Source organism: Periophthalmus magnuspinnatus, chromosome 22 (genome assembly GCF_009829125.3).
Source record: "Periophthalmus magnuspinnatus isolate fPerMag1 chromosome 22, fPerMag1.2.pri, whole genome shotgun sequence".
In the NCBI taxonomy this organism is placed as follows: domain Eukaryota; kingdom Metazoa; phylum Chordata; class Actinopteri; order Gobiiformes; family Gobiidae; genus Periophthalmus; species Periophthalmus magnuspinnatus.
This window is the reverse complement of record NC_047147.1, coordinates 492,640-517,104: the sequence shown is the minus strand read 5'-3', so window position 1 is coordinate 517,104 and position 24,465 is coordinate 492,640. Positions and strand designations below refer to the sequence as shown.

Here is a 24,465-nt window from a genome sequence, read left to right as displayed (position 1 = left end):
GGTTTAGTCCTGGTTTAGTCCAGGTTTAGTCCAGGTTTAGTCCTGGTTTAGTCCAGGTTTAGTCTTGGTTTAGTCCTGGTTTAGTCCAGGTTTAGTCCAGGTTTAGTCCTGTTTAGTCTTGGTTTAGTCCAGGTTTAGTCCAGGTTTAGTCCAGGTTTAGTCCTGGTTTAGTCCAGGTTTAGTCCTGGTTTAGTCCTGGTTTAGTCCAGGTTTAGTCCTGGTTTAGTCCAGGTTTAGTCCTGGTTTAGTCCAGGTTTAGTCCTGGTTTAGTCCAGGTTTAGTCCAGGTTTAGTTTATGATGCACACCTGCTTATTGGGATTTGAGGTCAGAAAGTCTCAATCTACAAACACACAAAGTCTGAAGTCCCTAAATCACCACAAAACACTTATGTGTATAAGTTTTACTTCTTCACCTCACCCATGACCTCACTTTGCTCCGTGGGACGTCCGGTAAACACACTCACCCCTCCCATGTCCTCTTTTGCCACCAATCACACGCCAGCGGGGAGGAGACCGGCCCCGGACAAAAAACTGTGCAAAACTTGACAGAGGCACTTCCAGGCTCCGCTCCTGTCACCTCCTCCGCTCCTCCGTGCTCATCTGCCCCACAGCCCTGCACACAGCCCCCTGCACACAGCCCCCTCCTCCGGCCGTCCTGACCATGGCTGCCCCGCTCACGGACCAGGAGAAGCGCAGACAGATCAGTCTGCGCGGGATCCCGGATCTGGAGAACGTGCACGAGCTGATCAAGGGATTCAACAGGCATTTGCATTTTACGCTGGTAAAGGACAGGAACATCGCCACGCCTCGGGACTACTACTTTGCCCTCGCGCACGCTGTCCGGGATCATCTCGTGGGCAGATGGATCCGGACGCAGCAGTTCTACTACGAGGCGGACCCCAAGGTAACGAGCAGACACAACACGGAAGAGAAAAGAGGCGCAGAACTAACGAGGAATCACGCAATAGGCCACAACATTTCCACTAGAAGTGTAGTTCAAGGCGCACTGTGGACCTTTTCTGGGGCGAAGTCTGATACCTGCTCATTCCCATGGAGATGTTACTGCATAGTCTGAAATGTCCAAATGTATCTGTTTCTATGGAGACAGGCAGGCAGGTGATGAGTCCACTAAGCCAGGTTACAGGTCAGATCTGTGTAGAGGCGAGCCCTCTCTCAGCAAGAACGCATGTATTTAATGTGGTAGTAAAAACACCCAGAATAAAGTAACTGCAAGAAATATCAGTCTAATGCCATAATGTGGACATGATTGTTTTACCTGCAGTATTCCACAGTATGGCATTAAACAGGTCTATTTACATGGAGACAACTGGTATGTCCACTTTGCCAGGTTACGGATCAGATCTGTGGAGCTCACAGTAAGACTGCATGTTTTTCAGTGTTTTATTAGGCAACAAAGGCACCTGCTAGCATTATCGTCATAGAGACAAAGCGGTGGTAAATCTGCAGACAGAAAAGTTACATAGTGCATCTTTAATTTAGTTAAACCTTAAGTTGTTTAGGTTTGACTCATTTGATGCTACAAAATAAGTTTGATATGACCTTCTTCTTCTGCTTATCTGGGGCATCAGTCTAAGCAGAGACTCCCCGACTTCCCTCACCCCAGACACTTGCTCCGGCTCCTCCTGTGGGACGCCAAAGCATTCCCAGGCCAGGCGAGTCCCTTCAGTGTGCCTTGGGTCTTCCCTGGAGCCTTCCCCCCAGTGGGATATCCTGGTACACATCCAGGAGCCACCTCAGCTGCTCCTCTTCATGTGGAGGAACAGCTGCTCTACTCCAAGCTCCTCCTGCGTGACTGAGATCCTCTCCCAATCTCATTTAACCTCTTGTGTCCACCATTTTGACCTTTTGGTCATTACCCATTTATGATTCATTTATGAAAGATCAATGTTTTTAAATACTCAAAACATATCGATCTACAGAGAATAGAATACAGTTGACATTTTGTACAGTTGACACCAACCCTACAGTCCCTTCATTTGACTGGCTTGAGTGAAGAGGCTTTGTGTCTTGCCCAAAGAGCTACAGATTTTTATGCCAAGGCAGAAAATGATTATAAATATTTCAACCATGACTTCAGTTTCATTTTATTTCAATTTTTCATTATTTCTTGCATAATTTTTAACAATTTTGCAGATTTAGATTTAGTGTTTGTGGTTTAAATCTCCTGTTGAGTTTTTGTGTCAGTGACATAAATGAGTTTAAATATTATCGTTTATCATCTAGATTTACCTCTGCGATATATCAAACTTTAAATGTGACAGGCCTGGACTTGAACATACCAATGTGTGTGGGAGTGTGGGACAGACCAGTGTGTTTGTTCAGTCGCCCAAACATCATTTATGAATGGCTCTTCCCAATTAGTGTCAGTTTGTATTTCTATGAACACACCAACGCACCAACACACACGCCTACGGCTTTAGAGGAGTCTCCGCCCACGCCCATTAATACATCTGATAGGTTCAAATTATAAATAAAAGTTAGAACTCACTCTTGCATTAGACTTGTAACACACCTGACTTCCTGTATATAACTTCTCTGTTTTGCCTTTTACCACAACGTCTTTGTTCAGTTTAGTGTTGTCACAAATCTCATAATACAGTGGTCCCTGGTTTATTGTGGGGGTTACATTCCAAAAATAACCAGCAATAGGCAAAATTCACAAAGTAGTCCATTTTATTTTTTACAATTATTATATATGTTTTGCGGCTGTAAAACCCCTCACCACACACTTTATACACACATAAGAAATGATTAATAGTGACTCAGGTGTATTTCACAGTTACCCTGACCATGCCTCTTCGTCCTGGCTCCACTCTGCTATAATGTCTCGTAATGTTCTTTTTCCTGCAGTCACTGATCCACAAAGCTAAAACAGACTCCATCCTTACGATGGTCTTGTTGCAGTGCAACCCTTTTTGCGTCCTTGTTAAAACTTATTGCTGCTGTCGTCCTTATGTTATTTTCCTGCTTTTTTATGTGACGAACCGAAGATTCATTTATTCCGTAATGGCGCCCCCTACAGCCACGTAACTTCTACCTTACCTCAGCACATCCAGAAGTCCAACTTTTTCTGCAATGGTTTATTTATTTATTTTATTAGTCTATTTGAAGGGACAGTGTGCAAAAAAAAACATTAATAGATGCTTTGCACCAGATTGTAGCCGAAGTTAATTTCCATCTGTAGTCCCTGAACAGGTGAAAAATACAATACAATATAAAATATAAGCAATATAATACAGTACAGTGGTTAGCATCTTCCTTGGTCTTTTGGGCGCGGGCGTAGGCACACATTGTGGGTTTTGTCGGGGAGAAAACTTGCAAACATACAGCACTTCAGAGTCACACTGTGATCAAACATTTATGTAAATTTGGCTGAACGCATTCTGTACTGTACAGGGGGTCCCCCAGCCAATCAGGACGCAGAACACATATACTGTAAAAAAAAAAAAAAAAGCATGCGAAATTGCACAAAAAAAAGTCCACAAAAGGTTGAACCGTGATATAACGAGGAACCACTGTCCTCTCTTTTGACAACCTTTGCTCAAAAGAAATAGTTGCACTGGATCAGTTTTTCTTAAGAATTAGAATCCTTATGGACCAGAACACACTGCAGAAACCAACATGCTCCCCGTTTGCACATGTGCAAAGTGTGTAAATATTTCATAAATGCCTCCATCAGCATAGTCTTGTCTTAGATTCTGAGTTTCTTATGCTTTTAGTTCTAAAGAGAATTCTCATTTGTTATTATGGATAATGTGGTGTTTAAACAAACATTGTAGTCTGTCATACAAGTTTTAAATTCAACCTTCTACAAAAGTGAATTCAGCCCTGTTCTAGAAGTGAACATCATGAACATGAAACTTTTGTTCTGTGAAATCTGGTGCTATGATGTAATTACCTTTGTTGGCCATTAACAAAAATACAAAAGACACCACACATTATTTTAATCTCAATTAGTGATATTAGTGTATTACCTGTCTCTCTCTGTCCTGTAATGAGCATATTACCTCTCTCTCCTTTATTATTGTATATTACCCCACCTTACTCTCATCCTCCACTCCCTCTGCTTTTTTACCTGTCTCTCTCTCTTTTAGTCTGTGTATTACCTCTCTCTCTCTCTCTCTCTCTTAGCATGTGCATTACCTGTGTGTCTCTCTTTTACAGTCTGTATTACCTTTTAGCGTGTGTATTACCTGTCTTTCTCTCTTTTAGCCCATGTGTTACCTGTCTCTCTCTCTTTTAGCCCATGTGTTACCTGTCTCTCTCTCTTTTAGCCCATGTGTTACCCGTCTCTCTCTTTTAGCCCATGTGTTACCTGTCTTTCTCTCTTTTAGCGTGTGTATTACCTGTCTTTCTCTCTTTTAGCCCATGTGTTACCTGTCTCTCTCTCTTTTAGCCCATGTGTTACCTGTCTTTCTCTCTTTTAGCCCATGTGTTACTTGTCTTTCTCTCTTTTAGCCCATGTGTTACCTGTCTTTCTCTCTTTTAGCCCATGTATTACCTGTCTTTCTCTCTTTTAGCGTGTGTATTACCTGTCTTTCTCTCTTTTAGCCCATGTGTTACCTGTCTCTCTCTCTTTTAGCCCATGTGTTACCTGTCTTTCTCTCTTTTAGCCCATGTGTTACTTGTCTTTCTCTCGTTTAGTGCGTGTGTTACCTGTCTCTCTCTTTTAGCCCATGTATTACCTGTCTCTCTCTCTTAGCCCGTGTGTTACCTGTCTCTCTCTTTTGGCCCATGTGTTACCTGTCTCTCTCTCTTTTAGCCCATGTGTTACCTGTCTTTCTCTCTTTTAGCCCATGTGTTACTTGTCTTTCTCTCTTTTAGTGCATGTGTTACCTGTCTCTCTCAATTTTAGCCCATGTGTTACCTTTCTCTCTCTCTTTTAGCCCGTGTGTTACCCGTCTCTCTCTCTTTTAGCCCATGTATTACCTGTCTTTCTCTCTTTTAGCGTGTGTATTACCTGTCTTTCTCTCTTTTAGCCCATGTGTTACCTGTCTCTCTCTCTTTTAGCCCATGTGTTACCTGTCTTTCTCTCTTTTAGCCCATGTGTTACTTGTCTTTCTCTCATTTAGTGCGTGTATTACCTGTCTCTCTCTTTTAGCCCATGTATTACCTGTCTCTCTCTCTTTTAGCCCATGTGTTACCTGTCTCTCTCTTTAGCCCATGTGTTACCTGTCTTTCTCTCTTTTAGCGTGTGTATTACCTGTCTTTCTCTCTTTTAGCCCATGTGTTACCTGTCTCTCTCTCTTTTAGCCCATGTGTTACCTGTCTTTCTCTCTTTTAGCCCATGTGTTACTTGTCTTTCTCTCATTTAGTGCGTGTGTTACCTGTCTCTCTCTTTTAGCCCATGTATTACCTGTCTCTCTCTCTTTTAGCCCATGTGTTACCTGTCTCTCTCTCTTTTAGCCCATGTGTTACCTGTCTCTCTCTCTCTTTTAGCCCATGTGTTACCTGTCTCTCTCTCTTTTAGCCCATGTGTTACCTGTCTTTCTCTCTTTTAGCCCATGTGTTACTTGTCTTTCTCTCTTTTAGCGCATGTGTTACCTGTCTCTCTCTCTTTTAGCCCGTGTGTTACCCGTCTCTCTCTCTTTTAGCCCATGTGTTACCTGTCTTTCTCTCTTTTAGCGTGTGTATTACCTGTCTTTCTCTCTTTTAGCCCATGTGTTACCTGTCTTTCTCTCTTTTAGCCCATGTGTTACCTGTCTTTCTCTCTTTTAGCCCATGTGTTACTTGTCTTTCTCTCGTTTAGTGCGTGTGTTACCTGTCTCTCTCTTTTAGCCCATGTATTACCTGTCTCTCTCTCTCTTAGCCCGTGTGTTACCTGTCTCTCTCTCTTTTAGCGTGTGTATTACCTGTCTTTCTCTCTTTTAGCCCATGTGTTACCTGTCTTTCTCTCTTTTAGTGCGTGTGTTACCTGTCTTTCTCTCTTTTAGCCCATGTGTTACTTGTCTTTCTCTCGTTTAGTGCGTGTGTTACCTGTCTCTCTCTTTTAGCCCATGTATTACCTGTCTCTCTCTCTCTTAGCCCGTGTGTTACCTGTCTCTCTCTCTTTTAGCGTGTGTATTACCTGTCTTTCTCTCTTTTAGCCCATGTGTTACCTGTCTTTCTCTCTTTTAGTGCGTGTGTTACCTGTCTTTCTCTCTTTTAGCCCATGTGTTACTTGTCTTTCTCTCGTTTAGTGCGTGTGTTACCTGTCTCTCTCTTTTAGCCCATGTATTACCTGTCTCTCTCTCTCTTAGCCCGTGTGTTACCTGTCTCTCTCTCTTTTAGCGTGTGTATTACCTGTCTCTCTCTCTTTTAGCCCATGTGTTACCTGTCTTTCTCTCTTTTAGTGCGTGTGTTACCTGTCTTTCTCTCTTTTAGCCCATGTGTTACTTGTCTTTCTCTCTTTTAGTGCATGTGTTACCTGTCTCTCTCAATTTTAGCCCATGTGTTACCTTTCTCTCTCTCTTTTAGCCCGTGTGTTACCCGTCTCTCTCTCTTTTAGCCCATGTATTACCTGTCTTTCTCTCTTTTAGCGTGTGTATTACCTGTCTTTCTCTCTTTTAGCCCATGTGTTACCTGTCTCTCTCTCTTTTAGCCCATGTGTTACCTGTCTTTCTCTCTTTTAGCCCATGTGTTACTTGTCTTTCTCTCATTTAGTGCGTGTATTACCTGTCTCTCTCTTTTAGCCCATGTATTACCTGTCTCTCTCTCTTTTAGCCCATGTGTTACCTGTCTCTCTCTTTAGCCCATGTGTTACCTGTCTTTCTCTCTTTTAGCGTGTGTATTACCTGTCTTTCTCTCTTTTAGCCCATGTGTTACCTGTCTCTCTCTCTTTTAGCCCATGTGTTACCTGTCTTTCTCTCTTTTAGCCCATGTGTTACTTGTCTTTCTCTCATTTAGTGCGTGTGTTACCTGTCTCTCTCTTTTAGCCCATGTATTACCTGTCTCTCTCTCTTTTAGCCCATGTGTTACCTGTCTCTCTCTCTTTTAGCCCATGTGTTACCTGTCTCTCTCTCTTTTAGCCCATGTGTTACCTGTCTCTCTCTCTTTTAGCCCATGTGTTACCTGTCTTTCTCTCTTTTAGCCCATGTGTTACTTGTCTTTCTCTCTTTTAGCGCATGTGTTACCTGTCTCTCTCTCTTTTAGCCCGTGTGTTACCCGTCTCTCTCTCTTTTAGCCCATGTGTTACCTGTCTTTCTCTCTTTTAGCGTGTGTATTACCTGTCTTTCTCTCTTTTAGCCCATGTGTTACCTGTCTCTCTCTCTTTTAGCCCATGTGTTACCTGTCTCTCTCTCTTTTAGCCCATGTGTTACCTGTCTCTCTCTCTTTTAGCCCATGTGTTACCTGTCTCTCTCTTTTAGCCCATGTATTACCTGTCTCTCTCTCTCTTAGCCCGTGTGTTACCTGTCTCTCTCTCTTTTAGCGTGTGTATTACCTGTCTTTCTCTCTTTTAGCCCATGTGTTACCTGTCTTTCTCTCTTTTAGTGCGTGTGTTACCTGTCTCTCTCTTTTAGCCCATGTATTACCTGTCTCTCTCTCTCTTAGCCCGTGTGTTACCTGTCTCTCTCTCTTTTAGCGTGTGTATTACCTGTCTCTCTCTCTTTTAGCCCATGTGTTACCTGTCTTTCTCTCTTTTAGTGCGTGTGTTACCTGTCTTTCTCTCTTTTAGCCCATGTGTTACTTGTCTTTCTCTCGTTTAGTGCGTGTGTTACCTGTCTCTCTCTTTTAGCCCATGTATTACCTGTCTCTCTCTCTCTTAGCCCGTGTGTTACCTGTCTCTCTCTCTTTTAGCGCGTGTATTACCTGTCTCTGGAGTTCTACATGGGGCGGACTCTGCAGAACACGATGGTGAACCTGGGAGTGCAGAACACCTGTGATGAAGCCATGTACCAGGTCTGAATTTCACTTCAGTAAAAAGTCCAGGGGAAAAAAAAACTCAAGTAAAACTATTAAGGTTCTTAAAGGCCCATATTACACTATTCTCTGATCTGTTCTAATGTTGTTTCCTCATCACAAACAGACCTGGAGTTGAGTTTTGTTTCAGTCACACATGTTTAACAAACACACCCTGCATATTAAGGCTGTGTTCTTCTCTCAAACAGAAAACACTCTGTTCCACCTTGTGATGTCATGTGGTAATACAGGAAGTGCTCCACTGTGTTTTTAAACTTCACTAGAATCATTAGGATCATTTCATCCCAGGAATTACCGATCTCCACTGAACTAAAGGTAAAAGGAGCTGTTAACTTGAAACTACCACTTCATGGCATCACAAGGTGAAACAGCATTTTGAGCTTTGGAGATGTTACAGACTAATAATAAAGAGTGACTCAAACACGTGTGAATGAAACAAAACACAACTCCAGGTGTGGTTTTGTGGAGGTAACAGCATTAGAACATGACTTACAGCTCACATGAGTCAACTTTGTGTAATACAGGGTCAGTTGATGTGATCTTGATATAGATTCACACTGATTTTTGTTGTGTTAGCTCAATACTTTCAGACAAGATTTCGCCATAAATGTCCTCAAAGATGACCCCTCAGCAGGTCCCAAAGTATACAAAACAATACTTGTACTTTTTAGTCCAGTTTGAAAATGTCGTGGAGTAGAAATAACAGCAGTGTTTTACTTTGTGACTTTCTACCAGTGTAAAGTACCATCATGTTTTCTGTGTTCCAGTTGGGTTTGGACATCGAGGAGCTGGAGGAGATCGAAGAGGACGCTGGTTTGGGAAATGGAGGCCTGGGACGTCTGGCAGGTAAAACGGAAAAAATACAGTAGAAATTTGAATATCACTGAAGCTGTCAGTGTTAAACTTACAGTATTGACATCTGGACATCCTGCAGTTTGGAACAGTACAAACATTTAAATTAAATTTAAATGTATTATTATTAATAATAGTATTATTGTTATTATTATTATTATTATTATTATTATTATTATTAGTAGTAGTAGTAGTAGTAGTAGTAGTAGTAGTAGTAGTAGTAGTAGTAGTAGTAGTAGTGTTATTATTTAATTTATTTAAATTTATTTTATTTATTCATTTATTCATTCATTTTGAAAACAATGCACTGAATACACTGATTTTAAATCTATTCTGCAAAATCAACTTAAAATCAGATCTTTTAAACCTGCTATAGTTGTTTCCCCTCAACATTTACTCACCTGAAGTTGTATTTATTTTCAAGACACAATTTTGTTTTCACCTCCACCGTTGCACACCTACTGTGACATATATGCCCACTGTGACCTGCCCACTGTGACGTACCACTGTGACGTACACGCCCACTGTCACGTATCACTGTAATGTACCACTGTAATGTACCACTGTGACGTACCACTGTGACGTACCACTGTGACGTACCACTGTGACGTACCACTGTGACGTACCACTGTGACGTACCACTGTGACGTACCACTGTGACGTACCACTGTGACGTACCACTGTGACATATGCTCCCACTGCACATCACTAATGTGATGTGCAGCTGTCCATAGGGGGCGCCGACAGCATGCGGTGCTTTGCTGTGATGACGTTTACGGCGAAGTCGGCTCCCATTGGACACCTCCCATTTTCGAACGCAGAAGTCAGCGCTTGGGCAGCCTTATTCAGAGCCTAACACGTGTCCAAACTTGTCAGCCGTGCTTTGAGCCGTACTTGCAGTGATCACAGTGATCTGACATGTTCACATACGATCGTCATGATTGCTTCATGTGCTCATAATGGCTGGCACCTGTCCATCAAATACTGAAGCTGTTTAGACCAACTGGCAACGAGGCCTGTCACGATAACACATTTTATTTCTTCCTTTATCTTTATTTATACAGGGGAAGCCAATGAGAGCACCCAGACTCTCTGTTTCATGGTCACCCTGTTTAAAATACAATACAAGCAGAAAAATAAACAAAACAAACAAATATACAAGTCCATATAAAACATTTAAAACAGGATCAGGTACCATTTTTGTGAAGGAAAACCGCTACAAGCCTCTTTCCCATCTGTTTTGGTGCGGCTCATCCTTAGCGTTATGCAGTCATCTGATATGGTATTTTGAAGTGGGTATTGAAATAAAGACAAGACTTGGTTTCATGTTATAGTTTATTATCAGTGGCTGCAGTTATCTGCAAACACAATCTGATTATTAACAGATTTTTTGAGCTGTCCGTGTAATCCCTCAGTTGTCCAGGTCTGATCCATGGTAAAAGCCAAAGTTAAATCTGTCCGAGTGAAGACGTTTCACTGCTCATCCAAGCCTCTTCTTCAGTTCTGGTCAGATTTACTGCTGGACACTGCCTTATATCTGTCTGAAGGGAGGAGCAGCTACACTGAAACTGTAAACAGCTGTTGTTTACAGCTTCAGCCTAAAGGGGCCTACTTTCAGCCTTAATGGGGCTAATGGCTTGCATCATTGTTCTCTTTGTGTGCTGTGTGTGCTTTGGGTCTGATGATATAGTTATACATTGGGTACAGGTGATGTCATAGGCCCCCATTCCTGTTCAAGGAAGGATTGTGTGTCAGTGATTGCCTTTCAGTGTGGTTAGCTCCTCTCTTCAGACAGATATAAGGCAGTGTCCACCAGCAGCAATCTGACCAGAACTGAAGAAGGGACTTGGACGAGTGAAACGTCTTCACTACAACATTTTGAGCTGTAACGCAATTACGTTCTAAGTCTGGGTGACAGTAGCTGACAGTGTCTGTGTACGCTGGTGTATGAATGTGTGTCTGTGTGTGTGTGTGAACGTGTGACTGGGTCGTTGATGTAAAGAGCTTTGAGTGTCCTGAAGGGGGCACTCTGATTTCTTTCTGATCATGGTTCATCTGATACTCACATCTGATTTAGGTTTTGGCTGTTTATTTTACCTGTTATTTAAATAATCTTAAAGATCTACAAATCAGATCATAATCAGATTTGGGTGTGCATGTGAACTGACACAATAACACAAATTTATCCCAATAAAACCGTTCTAAAATGACAATATCATTATTAAAGCCGCAAGCGGCATTGAACGGCCCTTGCGGGCCGTGCTTCACACTCGGCCAACCCGGCACTCCCTGTGGGTGGCGCTGACGCGCCACTTCTCCCTTGACGTCAGGGTCCGCCATTGACCTCCCATTGACTTCCATTCATTTTAGCAGTAACAAGTATGGCCCATGCCTGCGGCATGGGGGCTTGGATAGGGCTCGATGCCAGGAGTGTGTTTGGGGACATGAGTGCTTCGCGCTGCGTCAGCGTCAACATTGAGTCAATGGGCGAAGCGCGCAACTTTGTGAAGACAGTCTGCAACGATGAGTGCATGGGCGAAGCAATAGTTGCGGAAGCAATAGGCCCTACGCCCTGTAGGGGCTCGGGCCTAAAATAACATGAGCTGCAATAAGTAAATAACAGATGAAACACTTTAGTTGGTCTGCATCTATAATGAGTCATACAAGTTTGAAATTCTAATTCTTACAGCTCAAATCTTACTGTATTGCAAAAAAAAAAAAAAAAAAAAAAATTCCCACTGCTACATATCCAAAGTACATAAGATAAATACTGACCCCTTCCATCAGATGTTAAGTCAATGTAGTGCAGATGTGGAAGAAGTACTCAGTTTTGTTACTTAAGGAACAGTACAGATACAGAGGTAAAAAGTTACTCAAGTGAAAGTATGAAAAACTGTACTTAAACAAAAAAAGCATTTAAGTACCCGCTTAAAAATGTACTTTAACAAATCAGCAACACTTGTGTGAAATACTTTTACTTTTTATTCTTAAAGTGTAAATGTAGAGATACTGATTAAACTCAAAAACTTTAGTCAGGATGTTTCCACAAACATGGTAAAAATAACCCCTCAAATCATATGAAAAGTACTTTTACTTTTCAGTCCAGTTGAAAAGTGTTGTGGAGTAGAAAATACAGATACTGTTCTCGGATGTAGTGAAGTAAAAGTAAAAATATCCACTGTAAAATGTAAAATGTAAGTAGAATTTTGAGGTATCTGTACTTTACTTAAGTACAGTACTTTACTACTTTTACTTTGTCACATTTCACCACTGATGTAATAATTGTCATGACAGGTTTAAACACAACGGAGGAAGTGAGGAAAGACTGCGAGAGAATGAGGAAATAACGGACTTTTGGCCTGTGTGAAAGTGTTGGGACAGAGCCTGAAAAATGCTTTTGAGTGTTCAGGTGACGCAACAGAGATTTAGGTTTAGTACTTTTGTCTCACAACTAGAAGTTTGTAGGTTTAGTTGGCAAACATATACCCAGGATACTCATCAAAGAAGTAGTACGATCATAGACTATATATAAATGGACATAGCTAACCTGCTAGTCGCCACGTTCCAAATAGGAAGTGATCATGGGTGCACTTCTGGTTCCATCGGCTCCAATTAACTTTACACTGAAAAACTGTGTCCCCTCTTTCTGTACCTGCTGCTGCCAGACTCTTTATTTTGGTCTTAAATGTTCATATTAACCCACTCTGACCCGCATGATCCTGAAGTTTTTATTTCACTATTGTGTAAATCAAGATATGAACATCAATAACAGACAAACCTTCTTTCCCTGAGGTGGCTCCCACTAGCGTTAGCAACAGGTTTGACTAACAGTGTTGCTAAGTGTCTGCACCCTTCTAAACCAGCTGTGCGGACGGGAAGGGGCGTTATCTTAAACAACCTCACTCCGGATTGGCTCTATGATACTTGCAGTCGGAATTCCAAATATGAAGCTTGGCTCCTAATTACACTCACTGCACTCTTCACTACACTGAATGAAGTAGACACATTACTTTGTTTATGGCTCAGGGTTTTGTCCTTTGGGTGGACCAGTTTCTGTCTTAAAGTGTTTGTAGGTTTGAAATAGACTGGAATCTCAAACTGTCTGAAAATTCTCTGAAGCTTTTCAGACACACCAGCTGTGAAGGGAATAGTTATACCTTTCCTTCAGATTCCCTGTTGTCCTGATTTTTTAGTTCTCTTAGACCTATTGAAGGCTCATTTTGGGCTGCCATAGTAAATAGAGTCCTGAGCTGTATCAGAGCCTCAGTAGAAGGCCACATTTTTAATATTTTGTGTGAAAATTGCTTTACTTAACATTACTTATTTCTCAAATATTGTCTGCATGGTTTTGTAATCTTTATCAAGCTTTTCCTCTAGTATCTAAACTGGATTTGAGAAAAGTTGATAGAATGTTCCACAGTATGGCATTAAACTCCATGGAGACAAGCAAGAAACACCACCAAGCCAAGTAACAGGTCAGATCTGTGTAGAGCGCTATGTTTGAATTCTAACAAAACTCATACTTAAACAAATGCAAAATAGAAAAGTTTAATGCCATACTGTTGTACATTCCAGGCAAAGCAATAACATCTCCATGGAGACAACCTGGCAGCAGACCATCCGCTCAGAAAAGTTCCATAGTGCATCTTTAACTGTGAGTTCTGATTGGTTGTCTGCCTTGTGTTCACAGCTTGCTTCTTGGACTCAATGGCCACTTTGGGTCTTGCTGCGTACGGTTATGGCATCCGATACGAGTATGGGATTTTCAACCAGAAGATCAGAGACGGGTGGCAGGTAAGGTTCATGCCATACACTTCCTCTGCGTTTGACCCATCCTTCAGGACCACTGGGGTAACCTGTCAAGAGCAGGGGACCCATCTCCAGATGCTGAGCTAGCTTTGGCCTTAGCTGTTGCCTGGGATCCAGAACACACACTCCTCCAATACAAAGATGTGCGTCTGGTCAAAGCTGAATCTCCTCGTGTTCAGATGGGTGTGATTGACAGAATTAGCCATTCAGGGGCATACTTGTGTCTGTTCGCATCAAAACAAAGATGGCTGCTTATGAGGAGGGGAAAAAAGGGGGAAAAAATATCACAGGGAAGTGAAAAACATGGTGGATTTCTGCAGAATCAGTGAGCAATGAACTAAACTCTGGTCACATGTCATTTAGAAATAAAATCAAATGTATCTAACCCCAGATTAACAACGAGCCCCTTGATTTCACAGGCACAGACTGAGATCCCTCTGTATAAAACTAACAGATATCAGTCTGGACCTGCCAGGCAACAGATCTTGAGCTAGACTTGGTCACAGGTCAAGTTAGTGCATTCTATTTGTTTCTGTGGGCCAAAGACTGCGACTTCATGCTTGTCTGAGTTTACCTGGGGAAAGTTGTTTTGCATCCATTAGTGACTATTACTTTAAAAATCCTGTGCTTTTGCTTTTGCAGTTCAAGTTGAGCAAGGCCGGAGTAGACATAAACTAGGTCAAAATGGATAAGTCTCTAATGATTAACTCTTTAAATCAGTGGTCATCTCGTGGCCCCTGTCTGACGCTAGCACTGGTCGCTGTCAGAGGTAGAACATCCATACATCTTGTTTCCCTTTGATAAGAGATAAAAGTTTTTGCCCTTTTGAATCCAGCTGCTTGTTTGCAGTTCAGATCCACAGAGCAAACATGAACGACTGGTTAGAGTTCAACCCAATTTGAAACAGAGACAAGAACTAGATCTGAGTAGCCAAGACAGGCGCATGTGTACTGATGGATAATACTAGTGATTTTTGTTTAGATTTTTTTAATTTTTTTTATTTAATGCAAGACAATTATTAGACATGTTTAATTTATTTACTGGTATTGTTGATTCCCCCCCCCCCCCTTTTACATTCTCTATATCTTCTTTTCTCACTTACACATTACTAGTACTAGCTTCTCCCCTGCTGTCCGCACCTTACCTCCTCCAAAGTCATGCAAATATCACACACACACGTCACACACACCTCATCCGCTACACAAGCTTGTCACATACAATTGTAAACTGTTATGTCTTGTGTGTTGTTGTGTCTTGCTCTGCCTTCTTATGTTTTGGAATGTGTTGTTATGTCTATGTCTTGATATGATCTACATGATCCTAGTGTTTTTCTTTCACTATTGTGTCTGTAAATCAACATATGAACATTAATAACAGACAAATCAGGCACCTTCTTTTCTTGAGGTCGCTCCTGCTAGTGTTAGCAACAGGTTTGATTGACAGCGTTGCTAGGCACCTGCTCGCCACTAAACCAGTGGTGTGGGCAGGAAGGGGTGTTATCCTCTAACAGCCTTGCTCCAGATTGGCTCTATGATACTCACGGTCAGAATTCCTACTATGGAACTCTGCTCCAAATTGTCCCCTAAAACTGCTAGCCTTGGTGAGCTTCATGTGACTGGAGCTGAACGCTGTGGGTGACGTGACACTCACTTAGTCTACTTCTTTACACAGTCTGTGGTTTAAACACAAATTTGACAAAATAAATGTGTTTATTGTGTTATATTGTATTGATAATCCATTATTGTTTTGTCTGATGTCGTTTTGGAGATGTTATATTGTATATGTGTTTATCCTCTCCTTGCTCTAGCTCCCCCAAAGGTTTTAGCCCCACTTTCACATCCAATTTGGTCGCCATTTGACCATTTTTAGTGTTCAAAATGAGACTACAACAAAATAAGGATTCCATATTAGGTTTTATAATATGGGGGTATACTTTTCCTGCTGATTAAACCTATTTCCTGTTTTGTAGGTAGAGGAAGCAGATGATTGGCTGAGACATGGAAACCCTTGGGAGAAGGCCCGCCCTGAGTACATGTTACCAGTGCATTTCTATGGCCGAGTGGAGGAGACCAAAGATGGCTCCAGATGGGTGGATACGCAGGTATTTACACTATCATATACAAACACATCAACCATATGGTGTTAGGATCAAATAAAACGTCCAGGACCAAACTAAGTTAGCATCAGGACTAAAATGGCCTCAATTTCCAACCTGGACTGAGCCAAGTCTAAAAATAAAATATCTCCAAGCTAGTAGTGTGATGTAAGTCCAAAATGGATTGATATGTTGCACTGATGAGATTAGCATAAAAACACACAGAAACGATAGAAACGAACGTCATCTTAGAACCAAAACACCGTATTTTTCTGATCAAATATTTATTCTACACTTTCACTCAGCCCTTCGTTTCATTACAGGTGATGAGTTTAAACCCATCACTGTTCACTCTGTGGAAAAGTAGGTCGGCCATCGCTGTGTCAGAAGAACAACACTGTAGAAATGTATTTATTAAATGTATTTATTAAATGTATTTATTAAATGTATTTATGCGACGATGACAGCACACTGATCTCACCTGTTTGTTGAACTTCCATACAGGAAGTTTTAATACAAGAGTGCAGGATTGATGATGTCAAAAGAGAAGAAGAGAAGAGAAGAGAGGGAGAGAGAAGGAGCAGAAGGGGAGAGAGATAGAGAAGAAAGGGAGAGAAAAGGAGGAGAGAGATATAAAGAAGATTGGGAGAGAAGGAGGAAAGGAGGAGAGATAATGAAGAGAGGCAGAGAGAAGGAGAAGAGGAGGAAAGATATAGAGAAGAGAGGGAGAGAAGGAGGAGATGAGGAGAGGGCTAGAGAAGAGAGGGAGAGAGAAGGAGACAAGGAGAGAGATAGAGAAGGAGGAGAGGAGGAGAGAGATACAGAAGAGAGGGAGAGAGAAGGAGGAGAGCTAGCGAAGAGAGGCAGAGAGAAGGAGAAGAGGAGGAAAGATATAGAGAAGAGAGGGAGAGGAGGAGGACATGAGGAGAGAGCTAGAGAAGAGAGGGAGAGAGAAGGAGACAAGGAGAGAGATAGAGAAGGAGGAGAGGAGGAGAGAGATACAGAAGAGAGGGAGAGAGAAGGAGGAGAGATAGCGAAGAGAGGCAGAGAGAAGGAGAAGAGGAGGAAAGATATAGAGAAGAGAGGGAGAGAAGGAGGACATGAGGAGAGAGCTAGAGAAGAGAGGGAGAGAGAAGGAGACATGGAGAGAGATAGAGAAGGAGGAGAGGAGGAGAGAGATACAGAAGAGAGGGAGAGAAGGAGGAGAGGAGGAGAGAGATACAGAAGAGAGACAGAGAGAAGGATGAGAGAGATAGAGAAGAGATGGAGAGAGAAGGAGGAGAGAGATGGAGAAGAGAGGGAGAGAAAAGCAGGAGAGGAGGAGAGAGAGGGAGAGAGAAGGAAGAGACAAAGAGGGGAGAGGACGAGAGAGAGGGAGTGAGCGAGCGAGCGAGAGTGGTAGGAGGAGAGAGAAGGAAAGAGGGAAAGAAGAGAGGAGAGGAGTGATTTTGCGGTTTGATTTTGTTTGTATTGTTCTGTATTTTGCTCTCATCTCAATGCTCTCTCCCTGCAGAAATAATCAGGTTGTACAGTTTAGGACAGTTGTCACATTAATGTTTAAAGAATCTGAGTCATTCTCTCATTGGTTTGCTGTGGAACAGATCTATGCATGAGTCTGTAGGAAATTGAAATCAGTTGCTTTTAGATTAGCATCGACCATGAAAACACCATGATGGTCAGTTTCTACACATAACTTAAAGGGAAAAATAGAAAAAATATCTGTCCTGTAGGTGGTGCTGGCGATGCCGTATGACACGCCCATACCTGGATACAAGAACAACACTGTGAACACAATGAGGCTGTGGTCGGCCCGAGCTCCAAACGACTTCAACCTCAGAGACTGTGAGTTTCAATACGTTTTGCATCATTTCAAGACAATGGGAAATGTGCAAGAACCTCGCACATGTCTTAACAATTGCACCATACCCCATGCATTTCATTAGACATTCATACATAAACAAGACCCAAGAATGTGTCCCACAATGGGGAAAATCGCAGTGTTGTAGCCATAGACCGTATATTCAAATGGACATAGCTAGCAGCTAGTCCAAATAGGAAGTGATCATGGGTGCGTTTCCGGCTCCATCTACTCTGCCTCCAATTCACTTTACATTAGAAAACTGTAACTGTCAGACTTGTCATTTTGGTCTTAAAATGTTCGTATTATCCTGTTCTACATGATCCAGGAGTTTTTATTTCACTGTTTTGTGTGTAAATTAAGCTGTAAACATTAATAACAGACACAAATCAGGCGCCTTCTTTCCTGAGGTTGCTCCCACTAACAGATTGGACACCGTTGCTAAGCTGTCAGATCTGTTGCTCTCTGCTGAACAAGCTTAATAGCAGTACAGCACGCTAACTTAACAGTATAGCAAGGATGGGAAGGGGCGTTATTTTCAACAGCCTCCGGATTGGCTGTTTAGTTGCTATGATACTCGCAGCCTGAATTCTGCTCCAAATTGCCCGCTATAACTGCTCTAGCCTCGATGAGCTTCATTTGGAGCTGAACGCTGTGGTGACGTCACTCACTTAGTCCACTTCTTTATACAGACTATGATTGTAACAGCAAAGTACAAAGTAAAATACTAAAACGTGTCAAATCTTCTGGATAAATAAGTAGATTCTCAGTGAACAATCGAAATAATAATTTTAAAAGTCGAATTAATCGAAAAATTAATCAAATGAATTAACCGCTGATGTTTAGCTGACACAATAATCACTATATAAATGATCATTCAGTATATGAAAAAGATGATACAAGGAGAGGAGGAGACGAAGAGAGCGAGAGAGGGAGGAGAGAGAAAGGAAAGGAGGAGAGAGGGAAAGAGAGAAAAAGGAGAGAGAGAGGGAGAGGAGGAGACAAAAGGAGAAGAGGAGAGAGGGATTGAGTGGAACTGCAAGTGGAACATTTTAATAAACCAAAAGGGGATGGGGTGATGAAAAGAGCTTTTAAAGGATGTGTATTTTGGGGCTCAAAATGCTGTGTGTACAGGTCTTTTTTTTTTCTCAGTCGACCAGGTCTGATCCATAGTGAAAGAAAAATTCAAATCTGTAACTGGACAAAAAGTTGTTGGAGTAAAGACATTTCTCTGCTCATCCAAGCCGCTCTTGTCTTTGGAAAAGTGGAGGAGATTCTGGGTATTTTTGTTGTAATATGGTAAGATTTGAGCAGGGCTGAATAAGTCACTTTTATGGCTAAGAATTCCTTCATTTGCTGTTAATAGGTTCATGTTCATATGTTCATGTCTTTTAATGATCCTGCCTGTTTAAATATGGTTCACTGGGATTGTTTTGCATTACTCTTATTGTATCAATGGCTTAAAGTACTTTCAGTATTATCGTTTATGACAGTTTATACTTTTTTGTTATTGTGACATCTTTGTCTCTGTAGTTAATGTTGGAGATTACATCCAGGCCGTTTTGGACAGGAACCTGGCAGAAAACATCTCCAGAGTGCTCTACCCCAACGACAATGTGAGTGGGTGATAAATTTGGTATGTTTAAATCAGACTATATATATTTAAATTTTTTACATAAAAAATTAATTTAATAAAATATACTTTCAGACAAAAATGTGCATATACATGCATACTTAATGTGAGCGGGGTCCTCCATCCACAGATCTAACCTGGAACTTCTGTCACTTACTTTGTCTACATGGAGATAAATAAGTACCGGTATATTGCCATACTGTGTAACATTCCTGGTAAAGCAATGACATCTGTATGAAGTAATGTTGATACTTAATTGATACTTTGCAGTGACATCACATTGGTGGTGTTCTACATGTGTTTCTATGGTGGAATGTTCAGTTACCATGGTGACGCAATGCACACATTAGCAAAGACTGGCAAGAAAGTTTTAAAATTGTCTGAAAACTCAAGAAAATACAAAACTGATTTAAAGAGCACATGTTCAGGAGACTGTGATCAGTCCGAGCGTTCATGGTCCTGTTTAGCAGTTTGATTTTACACAGAAAGGTGAGAGTGACTGAAAAAATGTTGGCTAATGTTGGCTAGCTAGCTTGTGACTGTAATGTTTTGTGAAAGGGATTTGTTTAACAGCACAAATTAGCTCATCTGTTGTAGCCCCAACTAAACCAGCTCTTCCTGGTCAGATTGTGTTAAAATACTAACTTGAGTAACAGAGCTTCAGACAGAGCAGTGCTTTCAGTTAGCTTCACACTCCACCAGGGAATGTTGCAAAGTATCAATATGATGTAGTCTAAAGTCATTTCTGGTCATCTGTTCACAGTTTTTCGAGGGTAAGGAGCTGCGTCTGAAGCAGGAGTACTTTGTGGTGGCAGCGACTCTTCAGGACATCATCAGGAGATTCAAAACTACCAAGAAAGGAACCCCCGGCAGGACTTCATTTGAGAGCTTCCCAGACAAAGTGGGTACAACTCATAGACTGTGTTCACCTTATTCCGGAAGTTGCCTTGAGCGCCGCCATCATCATTTGGGTTGTATTATTTTGTATTGAGCTGCAGATCTTGAAGCAAGTAGGTTCTGAAGGGACAGAGCCATTTTGAAACCTCCCAGAGAATCATTGCAGTGTTGACTTGTTGCACATAAACATTGAACCTTGGACACAGACCACCCTACTTTATATAATATTTTAGTGGTGAAACTTTTCCCAACTTCTCCATTGAAAGAAACAGGATTTCCACTTAATCGGAACATAGCTAACATGCTTGCTGCTGCGTTCCAAATAGGGAGTGATCATGGGCGCGTTTCCTTCTCCTTGTCCTCTCTCTCTGTACCTGCTGCTGTCAGACTCACTTTGGTCTTAAATGTTCGTATTAACCCGCTCTACATGATCCTGGGGTTTTTATTTCACTGTTGTGTGCATAAATCAAGATATGAACATTAATAACAAATCAGCTGCTTTATTTTCCCAAGGTCACTCCCACTAGTGTTAGCAACAAGTTTGATTGACAATGTTTCTAAGCACCTGCTCCCTGCTAAACCAGTGGTGCAGATTGGCAGGAGCGTCATCCAACAGCCTTGTTCCAGATTGGCTCTTTAGTTGCTATGATACTCATGGTCGGACTGGAGTCCAAATATCTCAAGGTTTTGATTGCGAGTGAGGGAAGGACGCTTTTAGTATTTGTTTTATATTTTGTCGTATTTGCAGGTGGCGATCCAGTTGAACGACACTCACCCGGCCATGGCCATTCCAGAGCTCATGAGGATCTTTGTGGACATAGAGAAACTGGACTGGGATGTGGTCAGTTTGTATTACTCTGTTAACGCCTGTAGCTAATAACCATGCACTAACACTACCCAGAGGTTGGTGGTTTGATTCCCCACATCTGGCATTGCAAACTGGACAAGACACTTCCCCTACCCTGGGCTGTGTGTTAGTGTAAATTGGATTAAGGACGGCCAATCATGCATGAAATTGAAATCACAATCATGCAATTAGCCTCACCCTGTAGTTTAGATCTGTACAAACATGTTCTCAAATGTCCCTGTGCGTCAGATGCTCTCCCTGTGTGTCCATGGAGTTTTATTCTGCATAATAACTGCTAACCCTGTAGATGTCTGTGTAATCCCTCAGTTGCCAAGGTCTGATCCATAAAAGCCAAAGTTAAATCTGTCAACTGGAGAAATCGTTGTAGGAGTGAAGACGTTTGGCTGCCCGTCCAAGCCTCTTCTTCAGTTCTGGTCAGATTACTGCTGGACACTGCCTTATATCTGTCTGAAGGAAGGAGCTGACCACACTGAAACTGTAAATGGCTATTGTTTACAGTTTCAGCCTTAATGGCCTCCATTAAACCTTTAATGGCCCAACTGGCTTGCTCTATTATTCTTTGTTTCTTTTGGATGATGTCTCAGGCCCCCATTCTTGTTCAAGGAAGGATTGTCTTTGCTAACAAAAACAGCTTCTTTAACTCCCCTCTCAAACCATTTCTTGGTTAGTGGTTTGTGTCTTTGAGATGGAGATGTACAGCAGACTGGGGTCCTGAGCTGCTCTTTTGACAGTGTTGGTACATCCTCTTATGGAGCAGCTGTTTAGTTTCTCCAGTGTAACACTCACTGCACTCTTCACTACACTGAATGGAGTAGACTACATTACTTTGTTTATGGCTCAGGGTTTTGTCCTTTGGGTGGACCAGTCTTTGTCTTAAAGTGTTTGTAGGTTTGAAATAGACTGGAATCTCAAACTGTCTGAAAATTCTCTGACGCTTTTCAGACACACAGGAATAGTTAAGCCTTTCCTTCTAGGTTCAGATTCCTATTGCCCTGTTTTGTTTTTTTTTAGCTCTTAGATCTATTGAAGGCCCATTTTGGATCTCCACAAGCAGAGAGGGCTTTCTCCATGTGTTGCTCCTCCTTCAGCCCTCCATAAGCCACGACTTGTGGATATCCAAAATATCCCAAATGGTTTAGATCTGGTCAAACATGTTCTCAAATGTCCCTGTGTGTCAGATGCCCTACCTGTGTCTCCATGGAGTTTTATTCTGCATGAAAAGTGAATATTAAAACATGAATTGCAAATCTAATCACTATCAAAATGCTTGTCAGAAAAAACACAATTTGATATATTTTTCTAAATCGTTAAGCCTGAATCGAGGTGGCTACAAAAGTAAGACCTCACATGTACCAGAGGAATAATTCAACTTTATACTAATTGTAGAAAAATTCAAATCTGTCAACTGGACAAAAAGTTGTAGGAGTGATTTGGCTGCTCAACCAAATCACTTTTCTTTTACTCTGGATTACACCTGGCCGACGGAGAGGTTACACACTTTAGACTAATGTAAAGTGCTTTGTGAAGCTTGTAGTTCTCATGATGTTGTTATGTTTATATATTTGTTCTGTCTTTGAGGCGTGGGACTTGACTCGGAGGACCTTTGCCTACACTAACCACACAGTTCTACCTGAGGCTCTGGAGCGATGGCCTGTCAGGCTCATGGAGACTCTGCTTCCCCGACACCTGCAGATCATCTACCAGATCAACCAGAAACACCTCGATGTGAGTCAAACCACCAGGACAACGATCAGAACATAGACGTGTTCAAACGACCAGCACATAGACGTTCAGAAAGTTTTGGCCGGATGGGGTGAAGGTCATGATATTAGTGGTTTTCAGATTTTAGAATGAAGAATTTTTAGCTTTTGCCATCTGTGTGTGTCATCTGCCTGTAAAATGTTGTGATGTCATCTGAAACACAGCAATAAAACAAATTCCTAGAACCGTAGTTACATTCATAACTGCAAAGGGAACATTCAGTGCTTTTAGTATCGCCCTCTGGTGGTCAGGATAGATGAAATAGAAGTTAGTAGAACGTTCTTTGTGTATTTCAGAAAATCGCGTGTCTGTTCCCTGATGACATGGATAAGCTGCGTCAGATGTCTCTGATCGAGGAGGATGGAGAAAAAAGAGTGAACATGGCCCATCTCTGCATCGTGGGCTCCCACGCTGTCAACGGGGTGGCTCAGATACACTCCAACATCATCAAGACTCAAGTGTAAGGACATATTACTACTACAACTACTACTATTACTATTATTACTCCAACATCATCAAGACTCAAGTGTAAGGACATATTACTACTACAACTACTACTATTACTATTATTACTCCAACATCATCAAGACTCAAGTGTAAGGACATATTACTACTACAACTACTACTATTACTATTATTACTCCAACATCATCAAGACTCAAGTGTAAGGACGTATTACTACTACAACTACTACTATTACTATTATTACTCCAACATCATCAAGACTCAAGTGTAAGGACATATTACTACTACAACTACTACTATTACTATTATTACTCCAACATCATCAAGACTCAAGTGTAAGGACGTATTACTACTACAACTACTACTATTACTATTAATACTCCAACATCATCAAGACTCAAGTGTAAGGACGTATTACTACTACTACTACTACTACTACTACTACTACTACTACTACTGCTGCTGCTGCTGCTGCTGCTGCTGCTGCTGCTGCTGCTGCTGCTGCTGCTGCTGCTGCTGCTGCTGCTGCTACTGCTACTGCTACTACTACTACTACTACTACTACTACTACTACTACTACTACTACTACTACTACTACTACTACTACTACTACTACTACTACTACTACTACTACTACTACTACTACTACTACTACTACTACTACTACTACTACAGGTAATTTATTTGACCAAAATCCACTATCAGCTGTGTCGCTTGTTAAAAGTTTGTACATTCTCGTCTTCAGATTCCGTAATTTCAGTGACCTAGAGCCAGATAAGTTTCAGAATAAGACCAACGGCATCACACCTCGGCGCTGGCTGCTCGTCTGCAACACTGGACTGGTGGACATCATCGCGGAGGTGACACACAACACATCCTAAAGACTGGATTGTAAATATTTGATTGATTCATTTGATTTTAAGCTTGTCTTTGTCCATCAGGCCATTGGAGAGGACTTTGTCACGGACCTGAGTGAGCTGAGGAAACTCAACGACTTTGTGGATGATAAACATTTTATACAAAACATCATGAAAGTCAAACAGGTGAGATGTGAAATGGATTTTTGTCAAGTGTTACAAGCCAAAGACTAGAGATAGACTTTCTACATAGATTTTAATGTAATACAAGCTTGTAATTGTAAAGCAAATGACTCTGCTGCTAGTAATAATAACAATACATTTGATTTTTATCATGCCTTTCAAGACCCAAAGCACGTTAGTGATTTATTCAGTCACTCCCTAATGGTGGTGGTAAGTTATTGTAGCCACAGTTGCCCTGGGGCATGTTGATGCAAGTGAGGCTGCCAA

General features: G+C 41.6%; 1 protein-coding gene across 1 annotated transcript in view; it reads left to right on the top strand.

Annotated features, from left to right (window-relative positions):
• The first annotated feature begins 527 nt into the window (after nucleotides 1-527).
• The window catches only part of pygl (phosphorylase, glycogen, liver), a 29,753-nt gene continuing 5,815 nt past the window's right edge, over nucleotides 528-24,465 (top strand). The window contains exons 1-13 of the mRNA XM_033987991.2: nucleotides 528-904; nucleotides 7,798-7,899; nucleotides 8,688-8,766; nucleotides 13,463-13,566; nucleotides 15,551-15,682; nucleotides 17,407-17,518; nucleotides 19,068-19,150; nucleotides 19,931-20,068; nucleotides 20,813-20,905; nucleotides 22,511-22,657; nucleotides 22,990-23,153; nucleotides 23,904-24,018; nucleotides 24,100-24,201. Of these exons, the coding sequence (XP_033843882.1) occupies nucleotides 662-904; nucleotides 7,798-7,899; nucleotides 8,688-8,766; nucleotides 13,463-13,566; nucleotides 15,551-15,682; nucleotides 17,407-17,518; nucleotides 19,068-19,150; nucleotides 19,931-20,068; nucleotides 20,813-20,905; nucleotides 22,511-22,657; nucleotides 22,990-23,153; nucleotides 23,904-24,018; nucleotides 24,100-24,201 (1,614 nt within the window). The 5' untranslated portion in view covers nucleotides 528-661. The remainder of the gene's footprint in view (nucleotides 905-7,797; nucleotides 7,900-8,687; nucleotides 8,767-13,462; nucleotides 13,567-15,550; nucleotides 15,683-17,406; nucleotides 17,519-19,067; nucleotides 19,151-19,930; nucleotides 20,069-20,812; nucleotides 20,906-22,510; nucleotides 22,658-22,989; nucleotides 23,154-23,903; nucleotides 24,019-24,099; nucleotides 24,202-24,465) is intronic.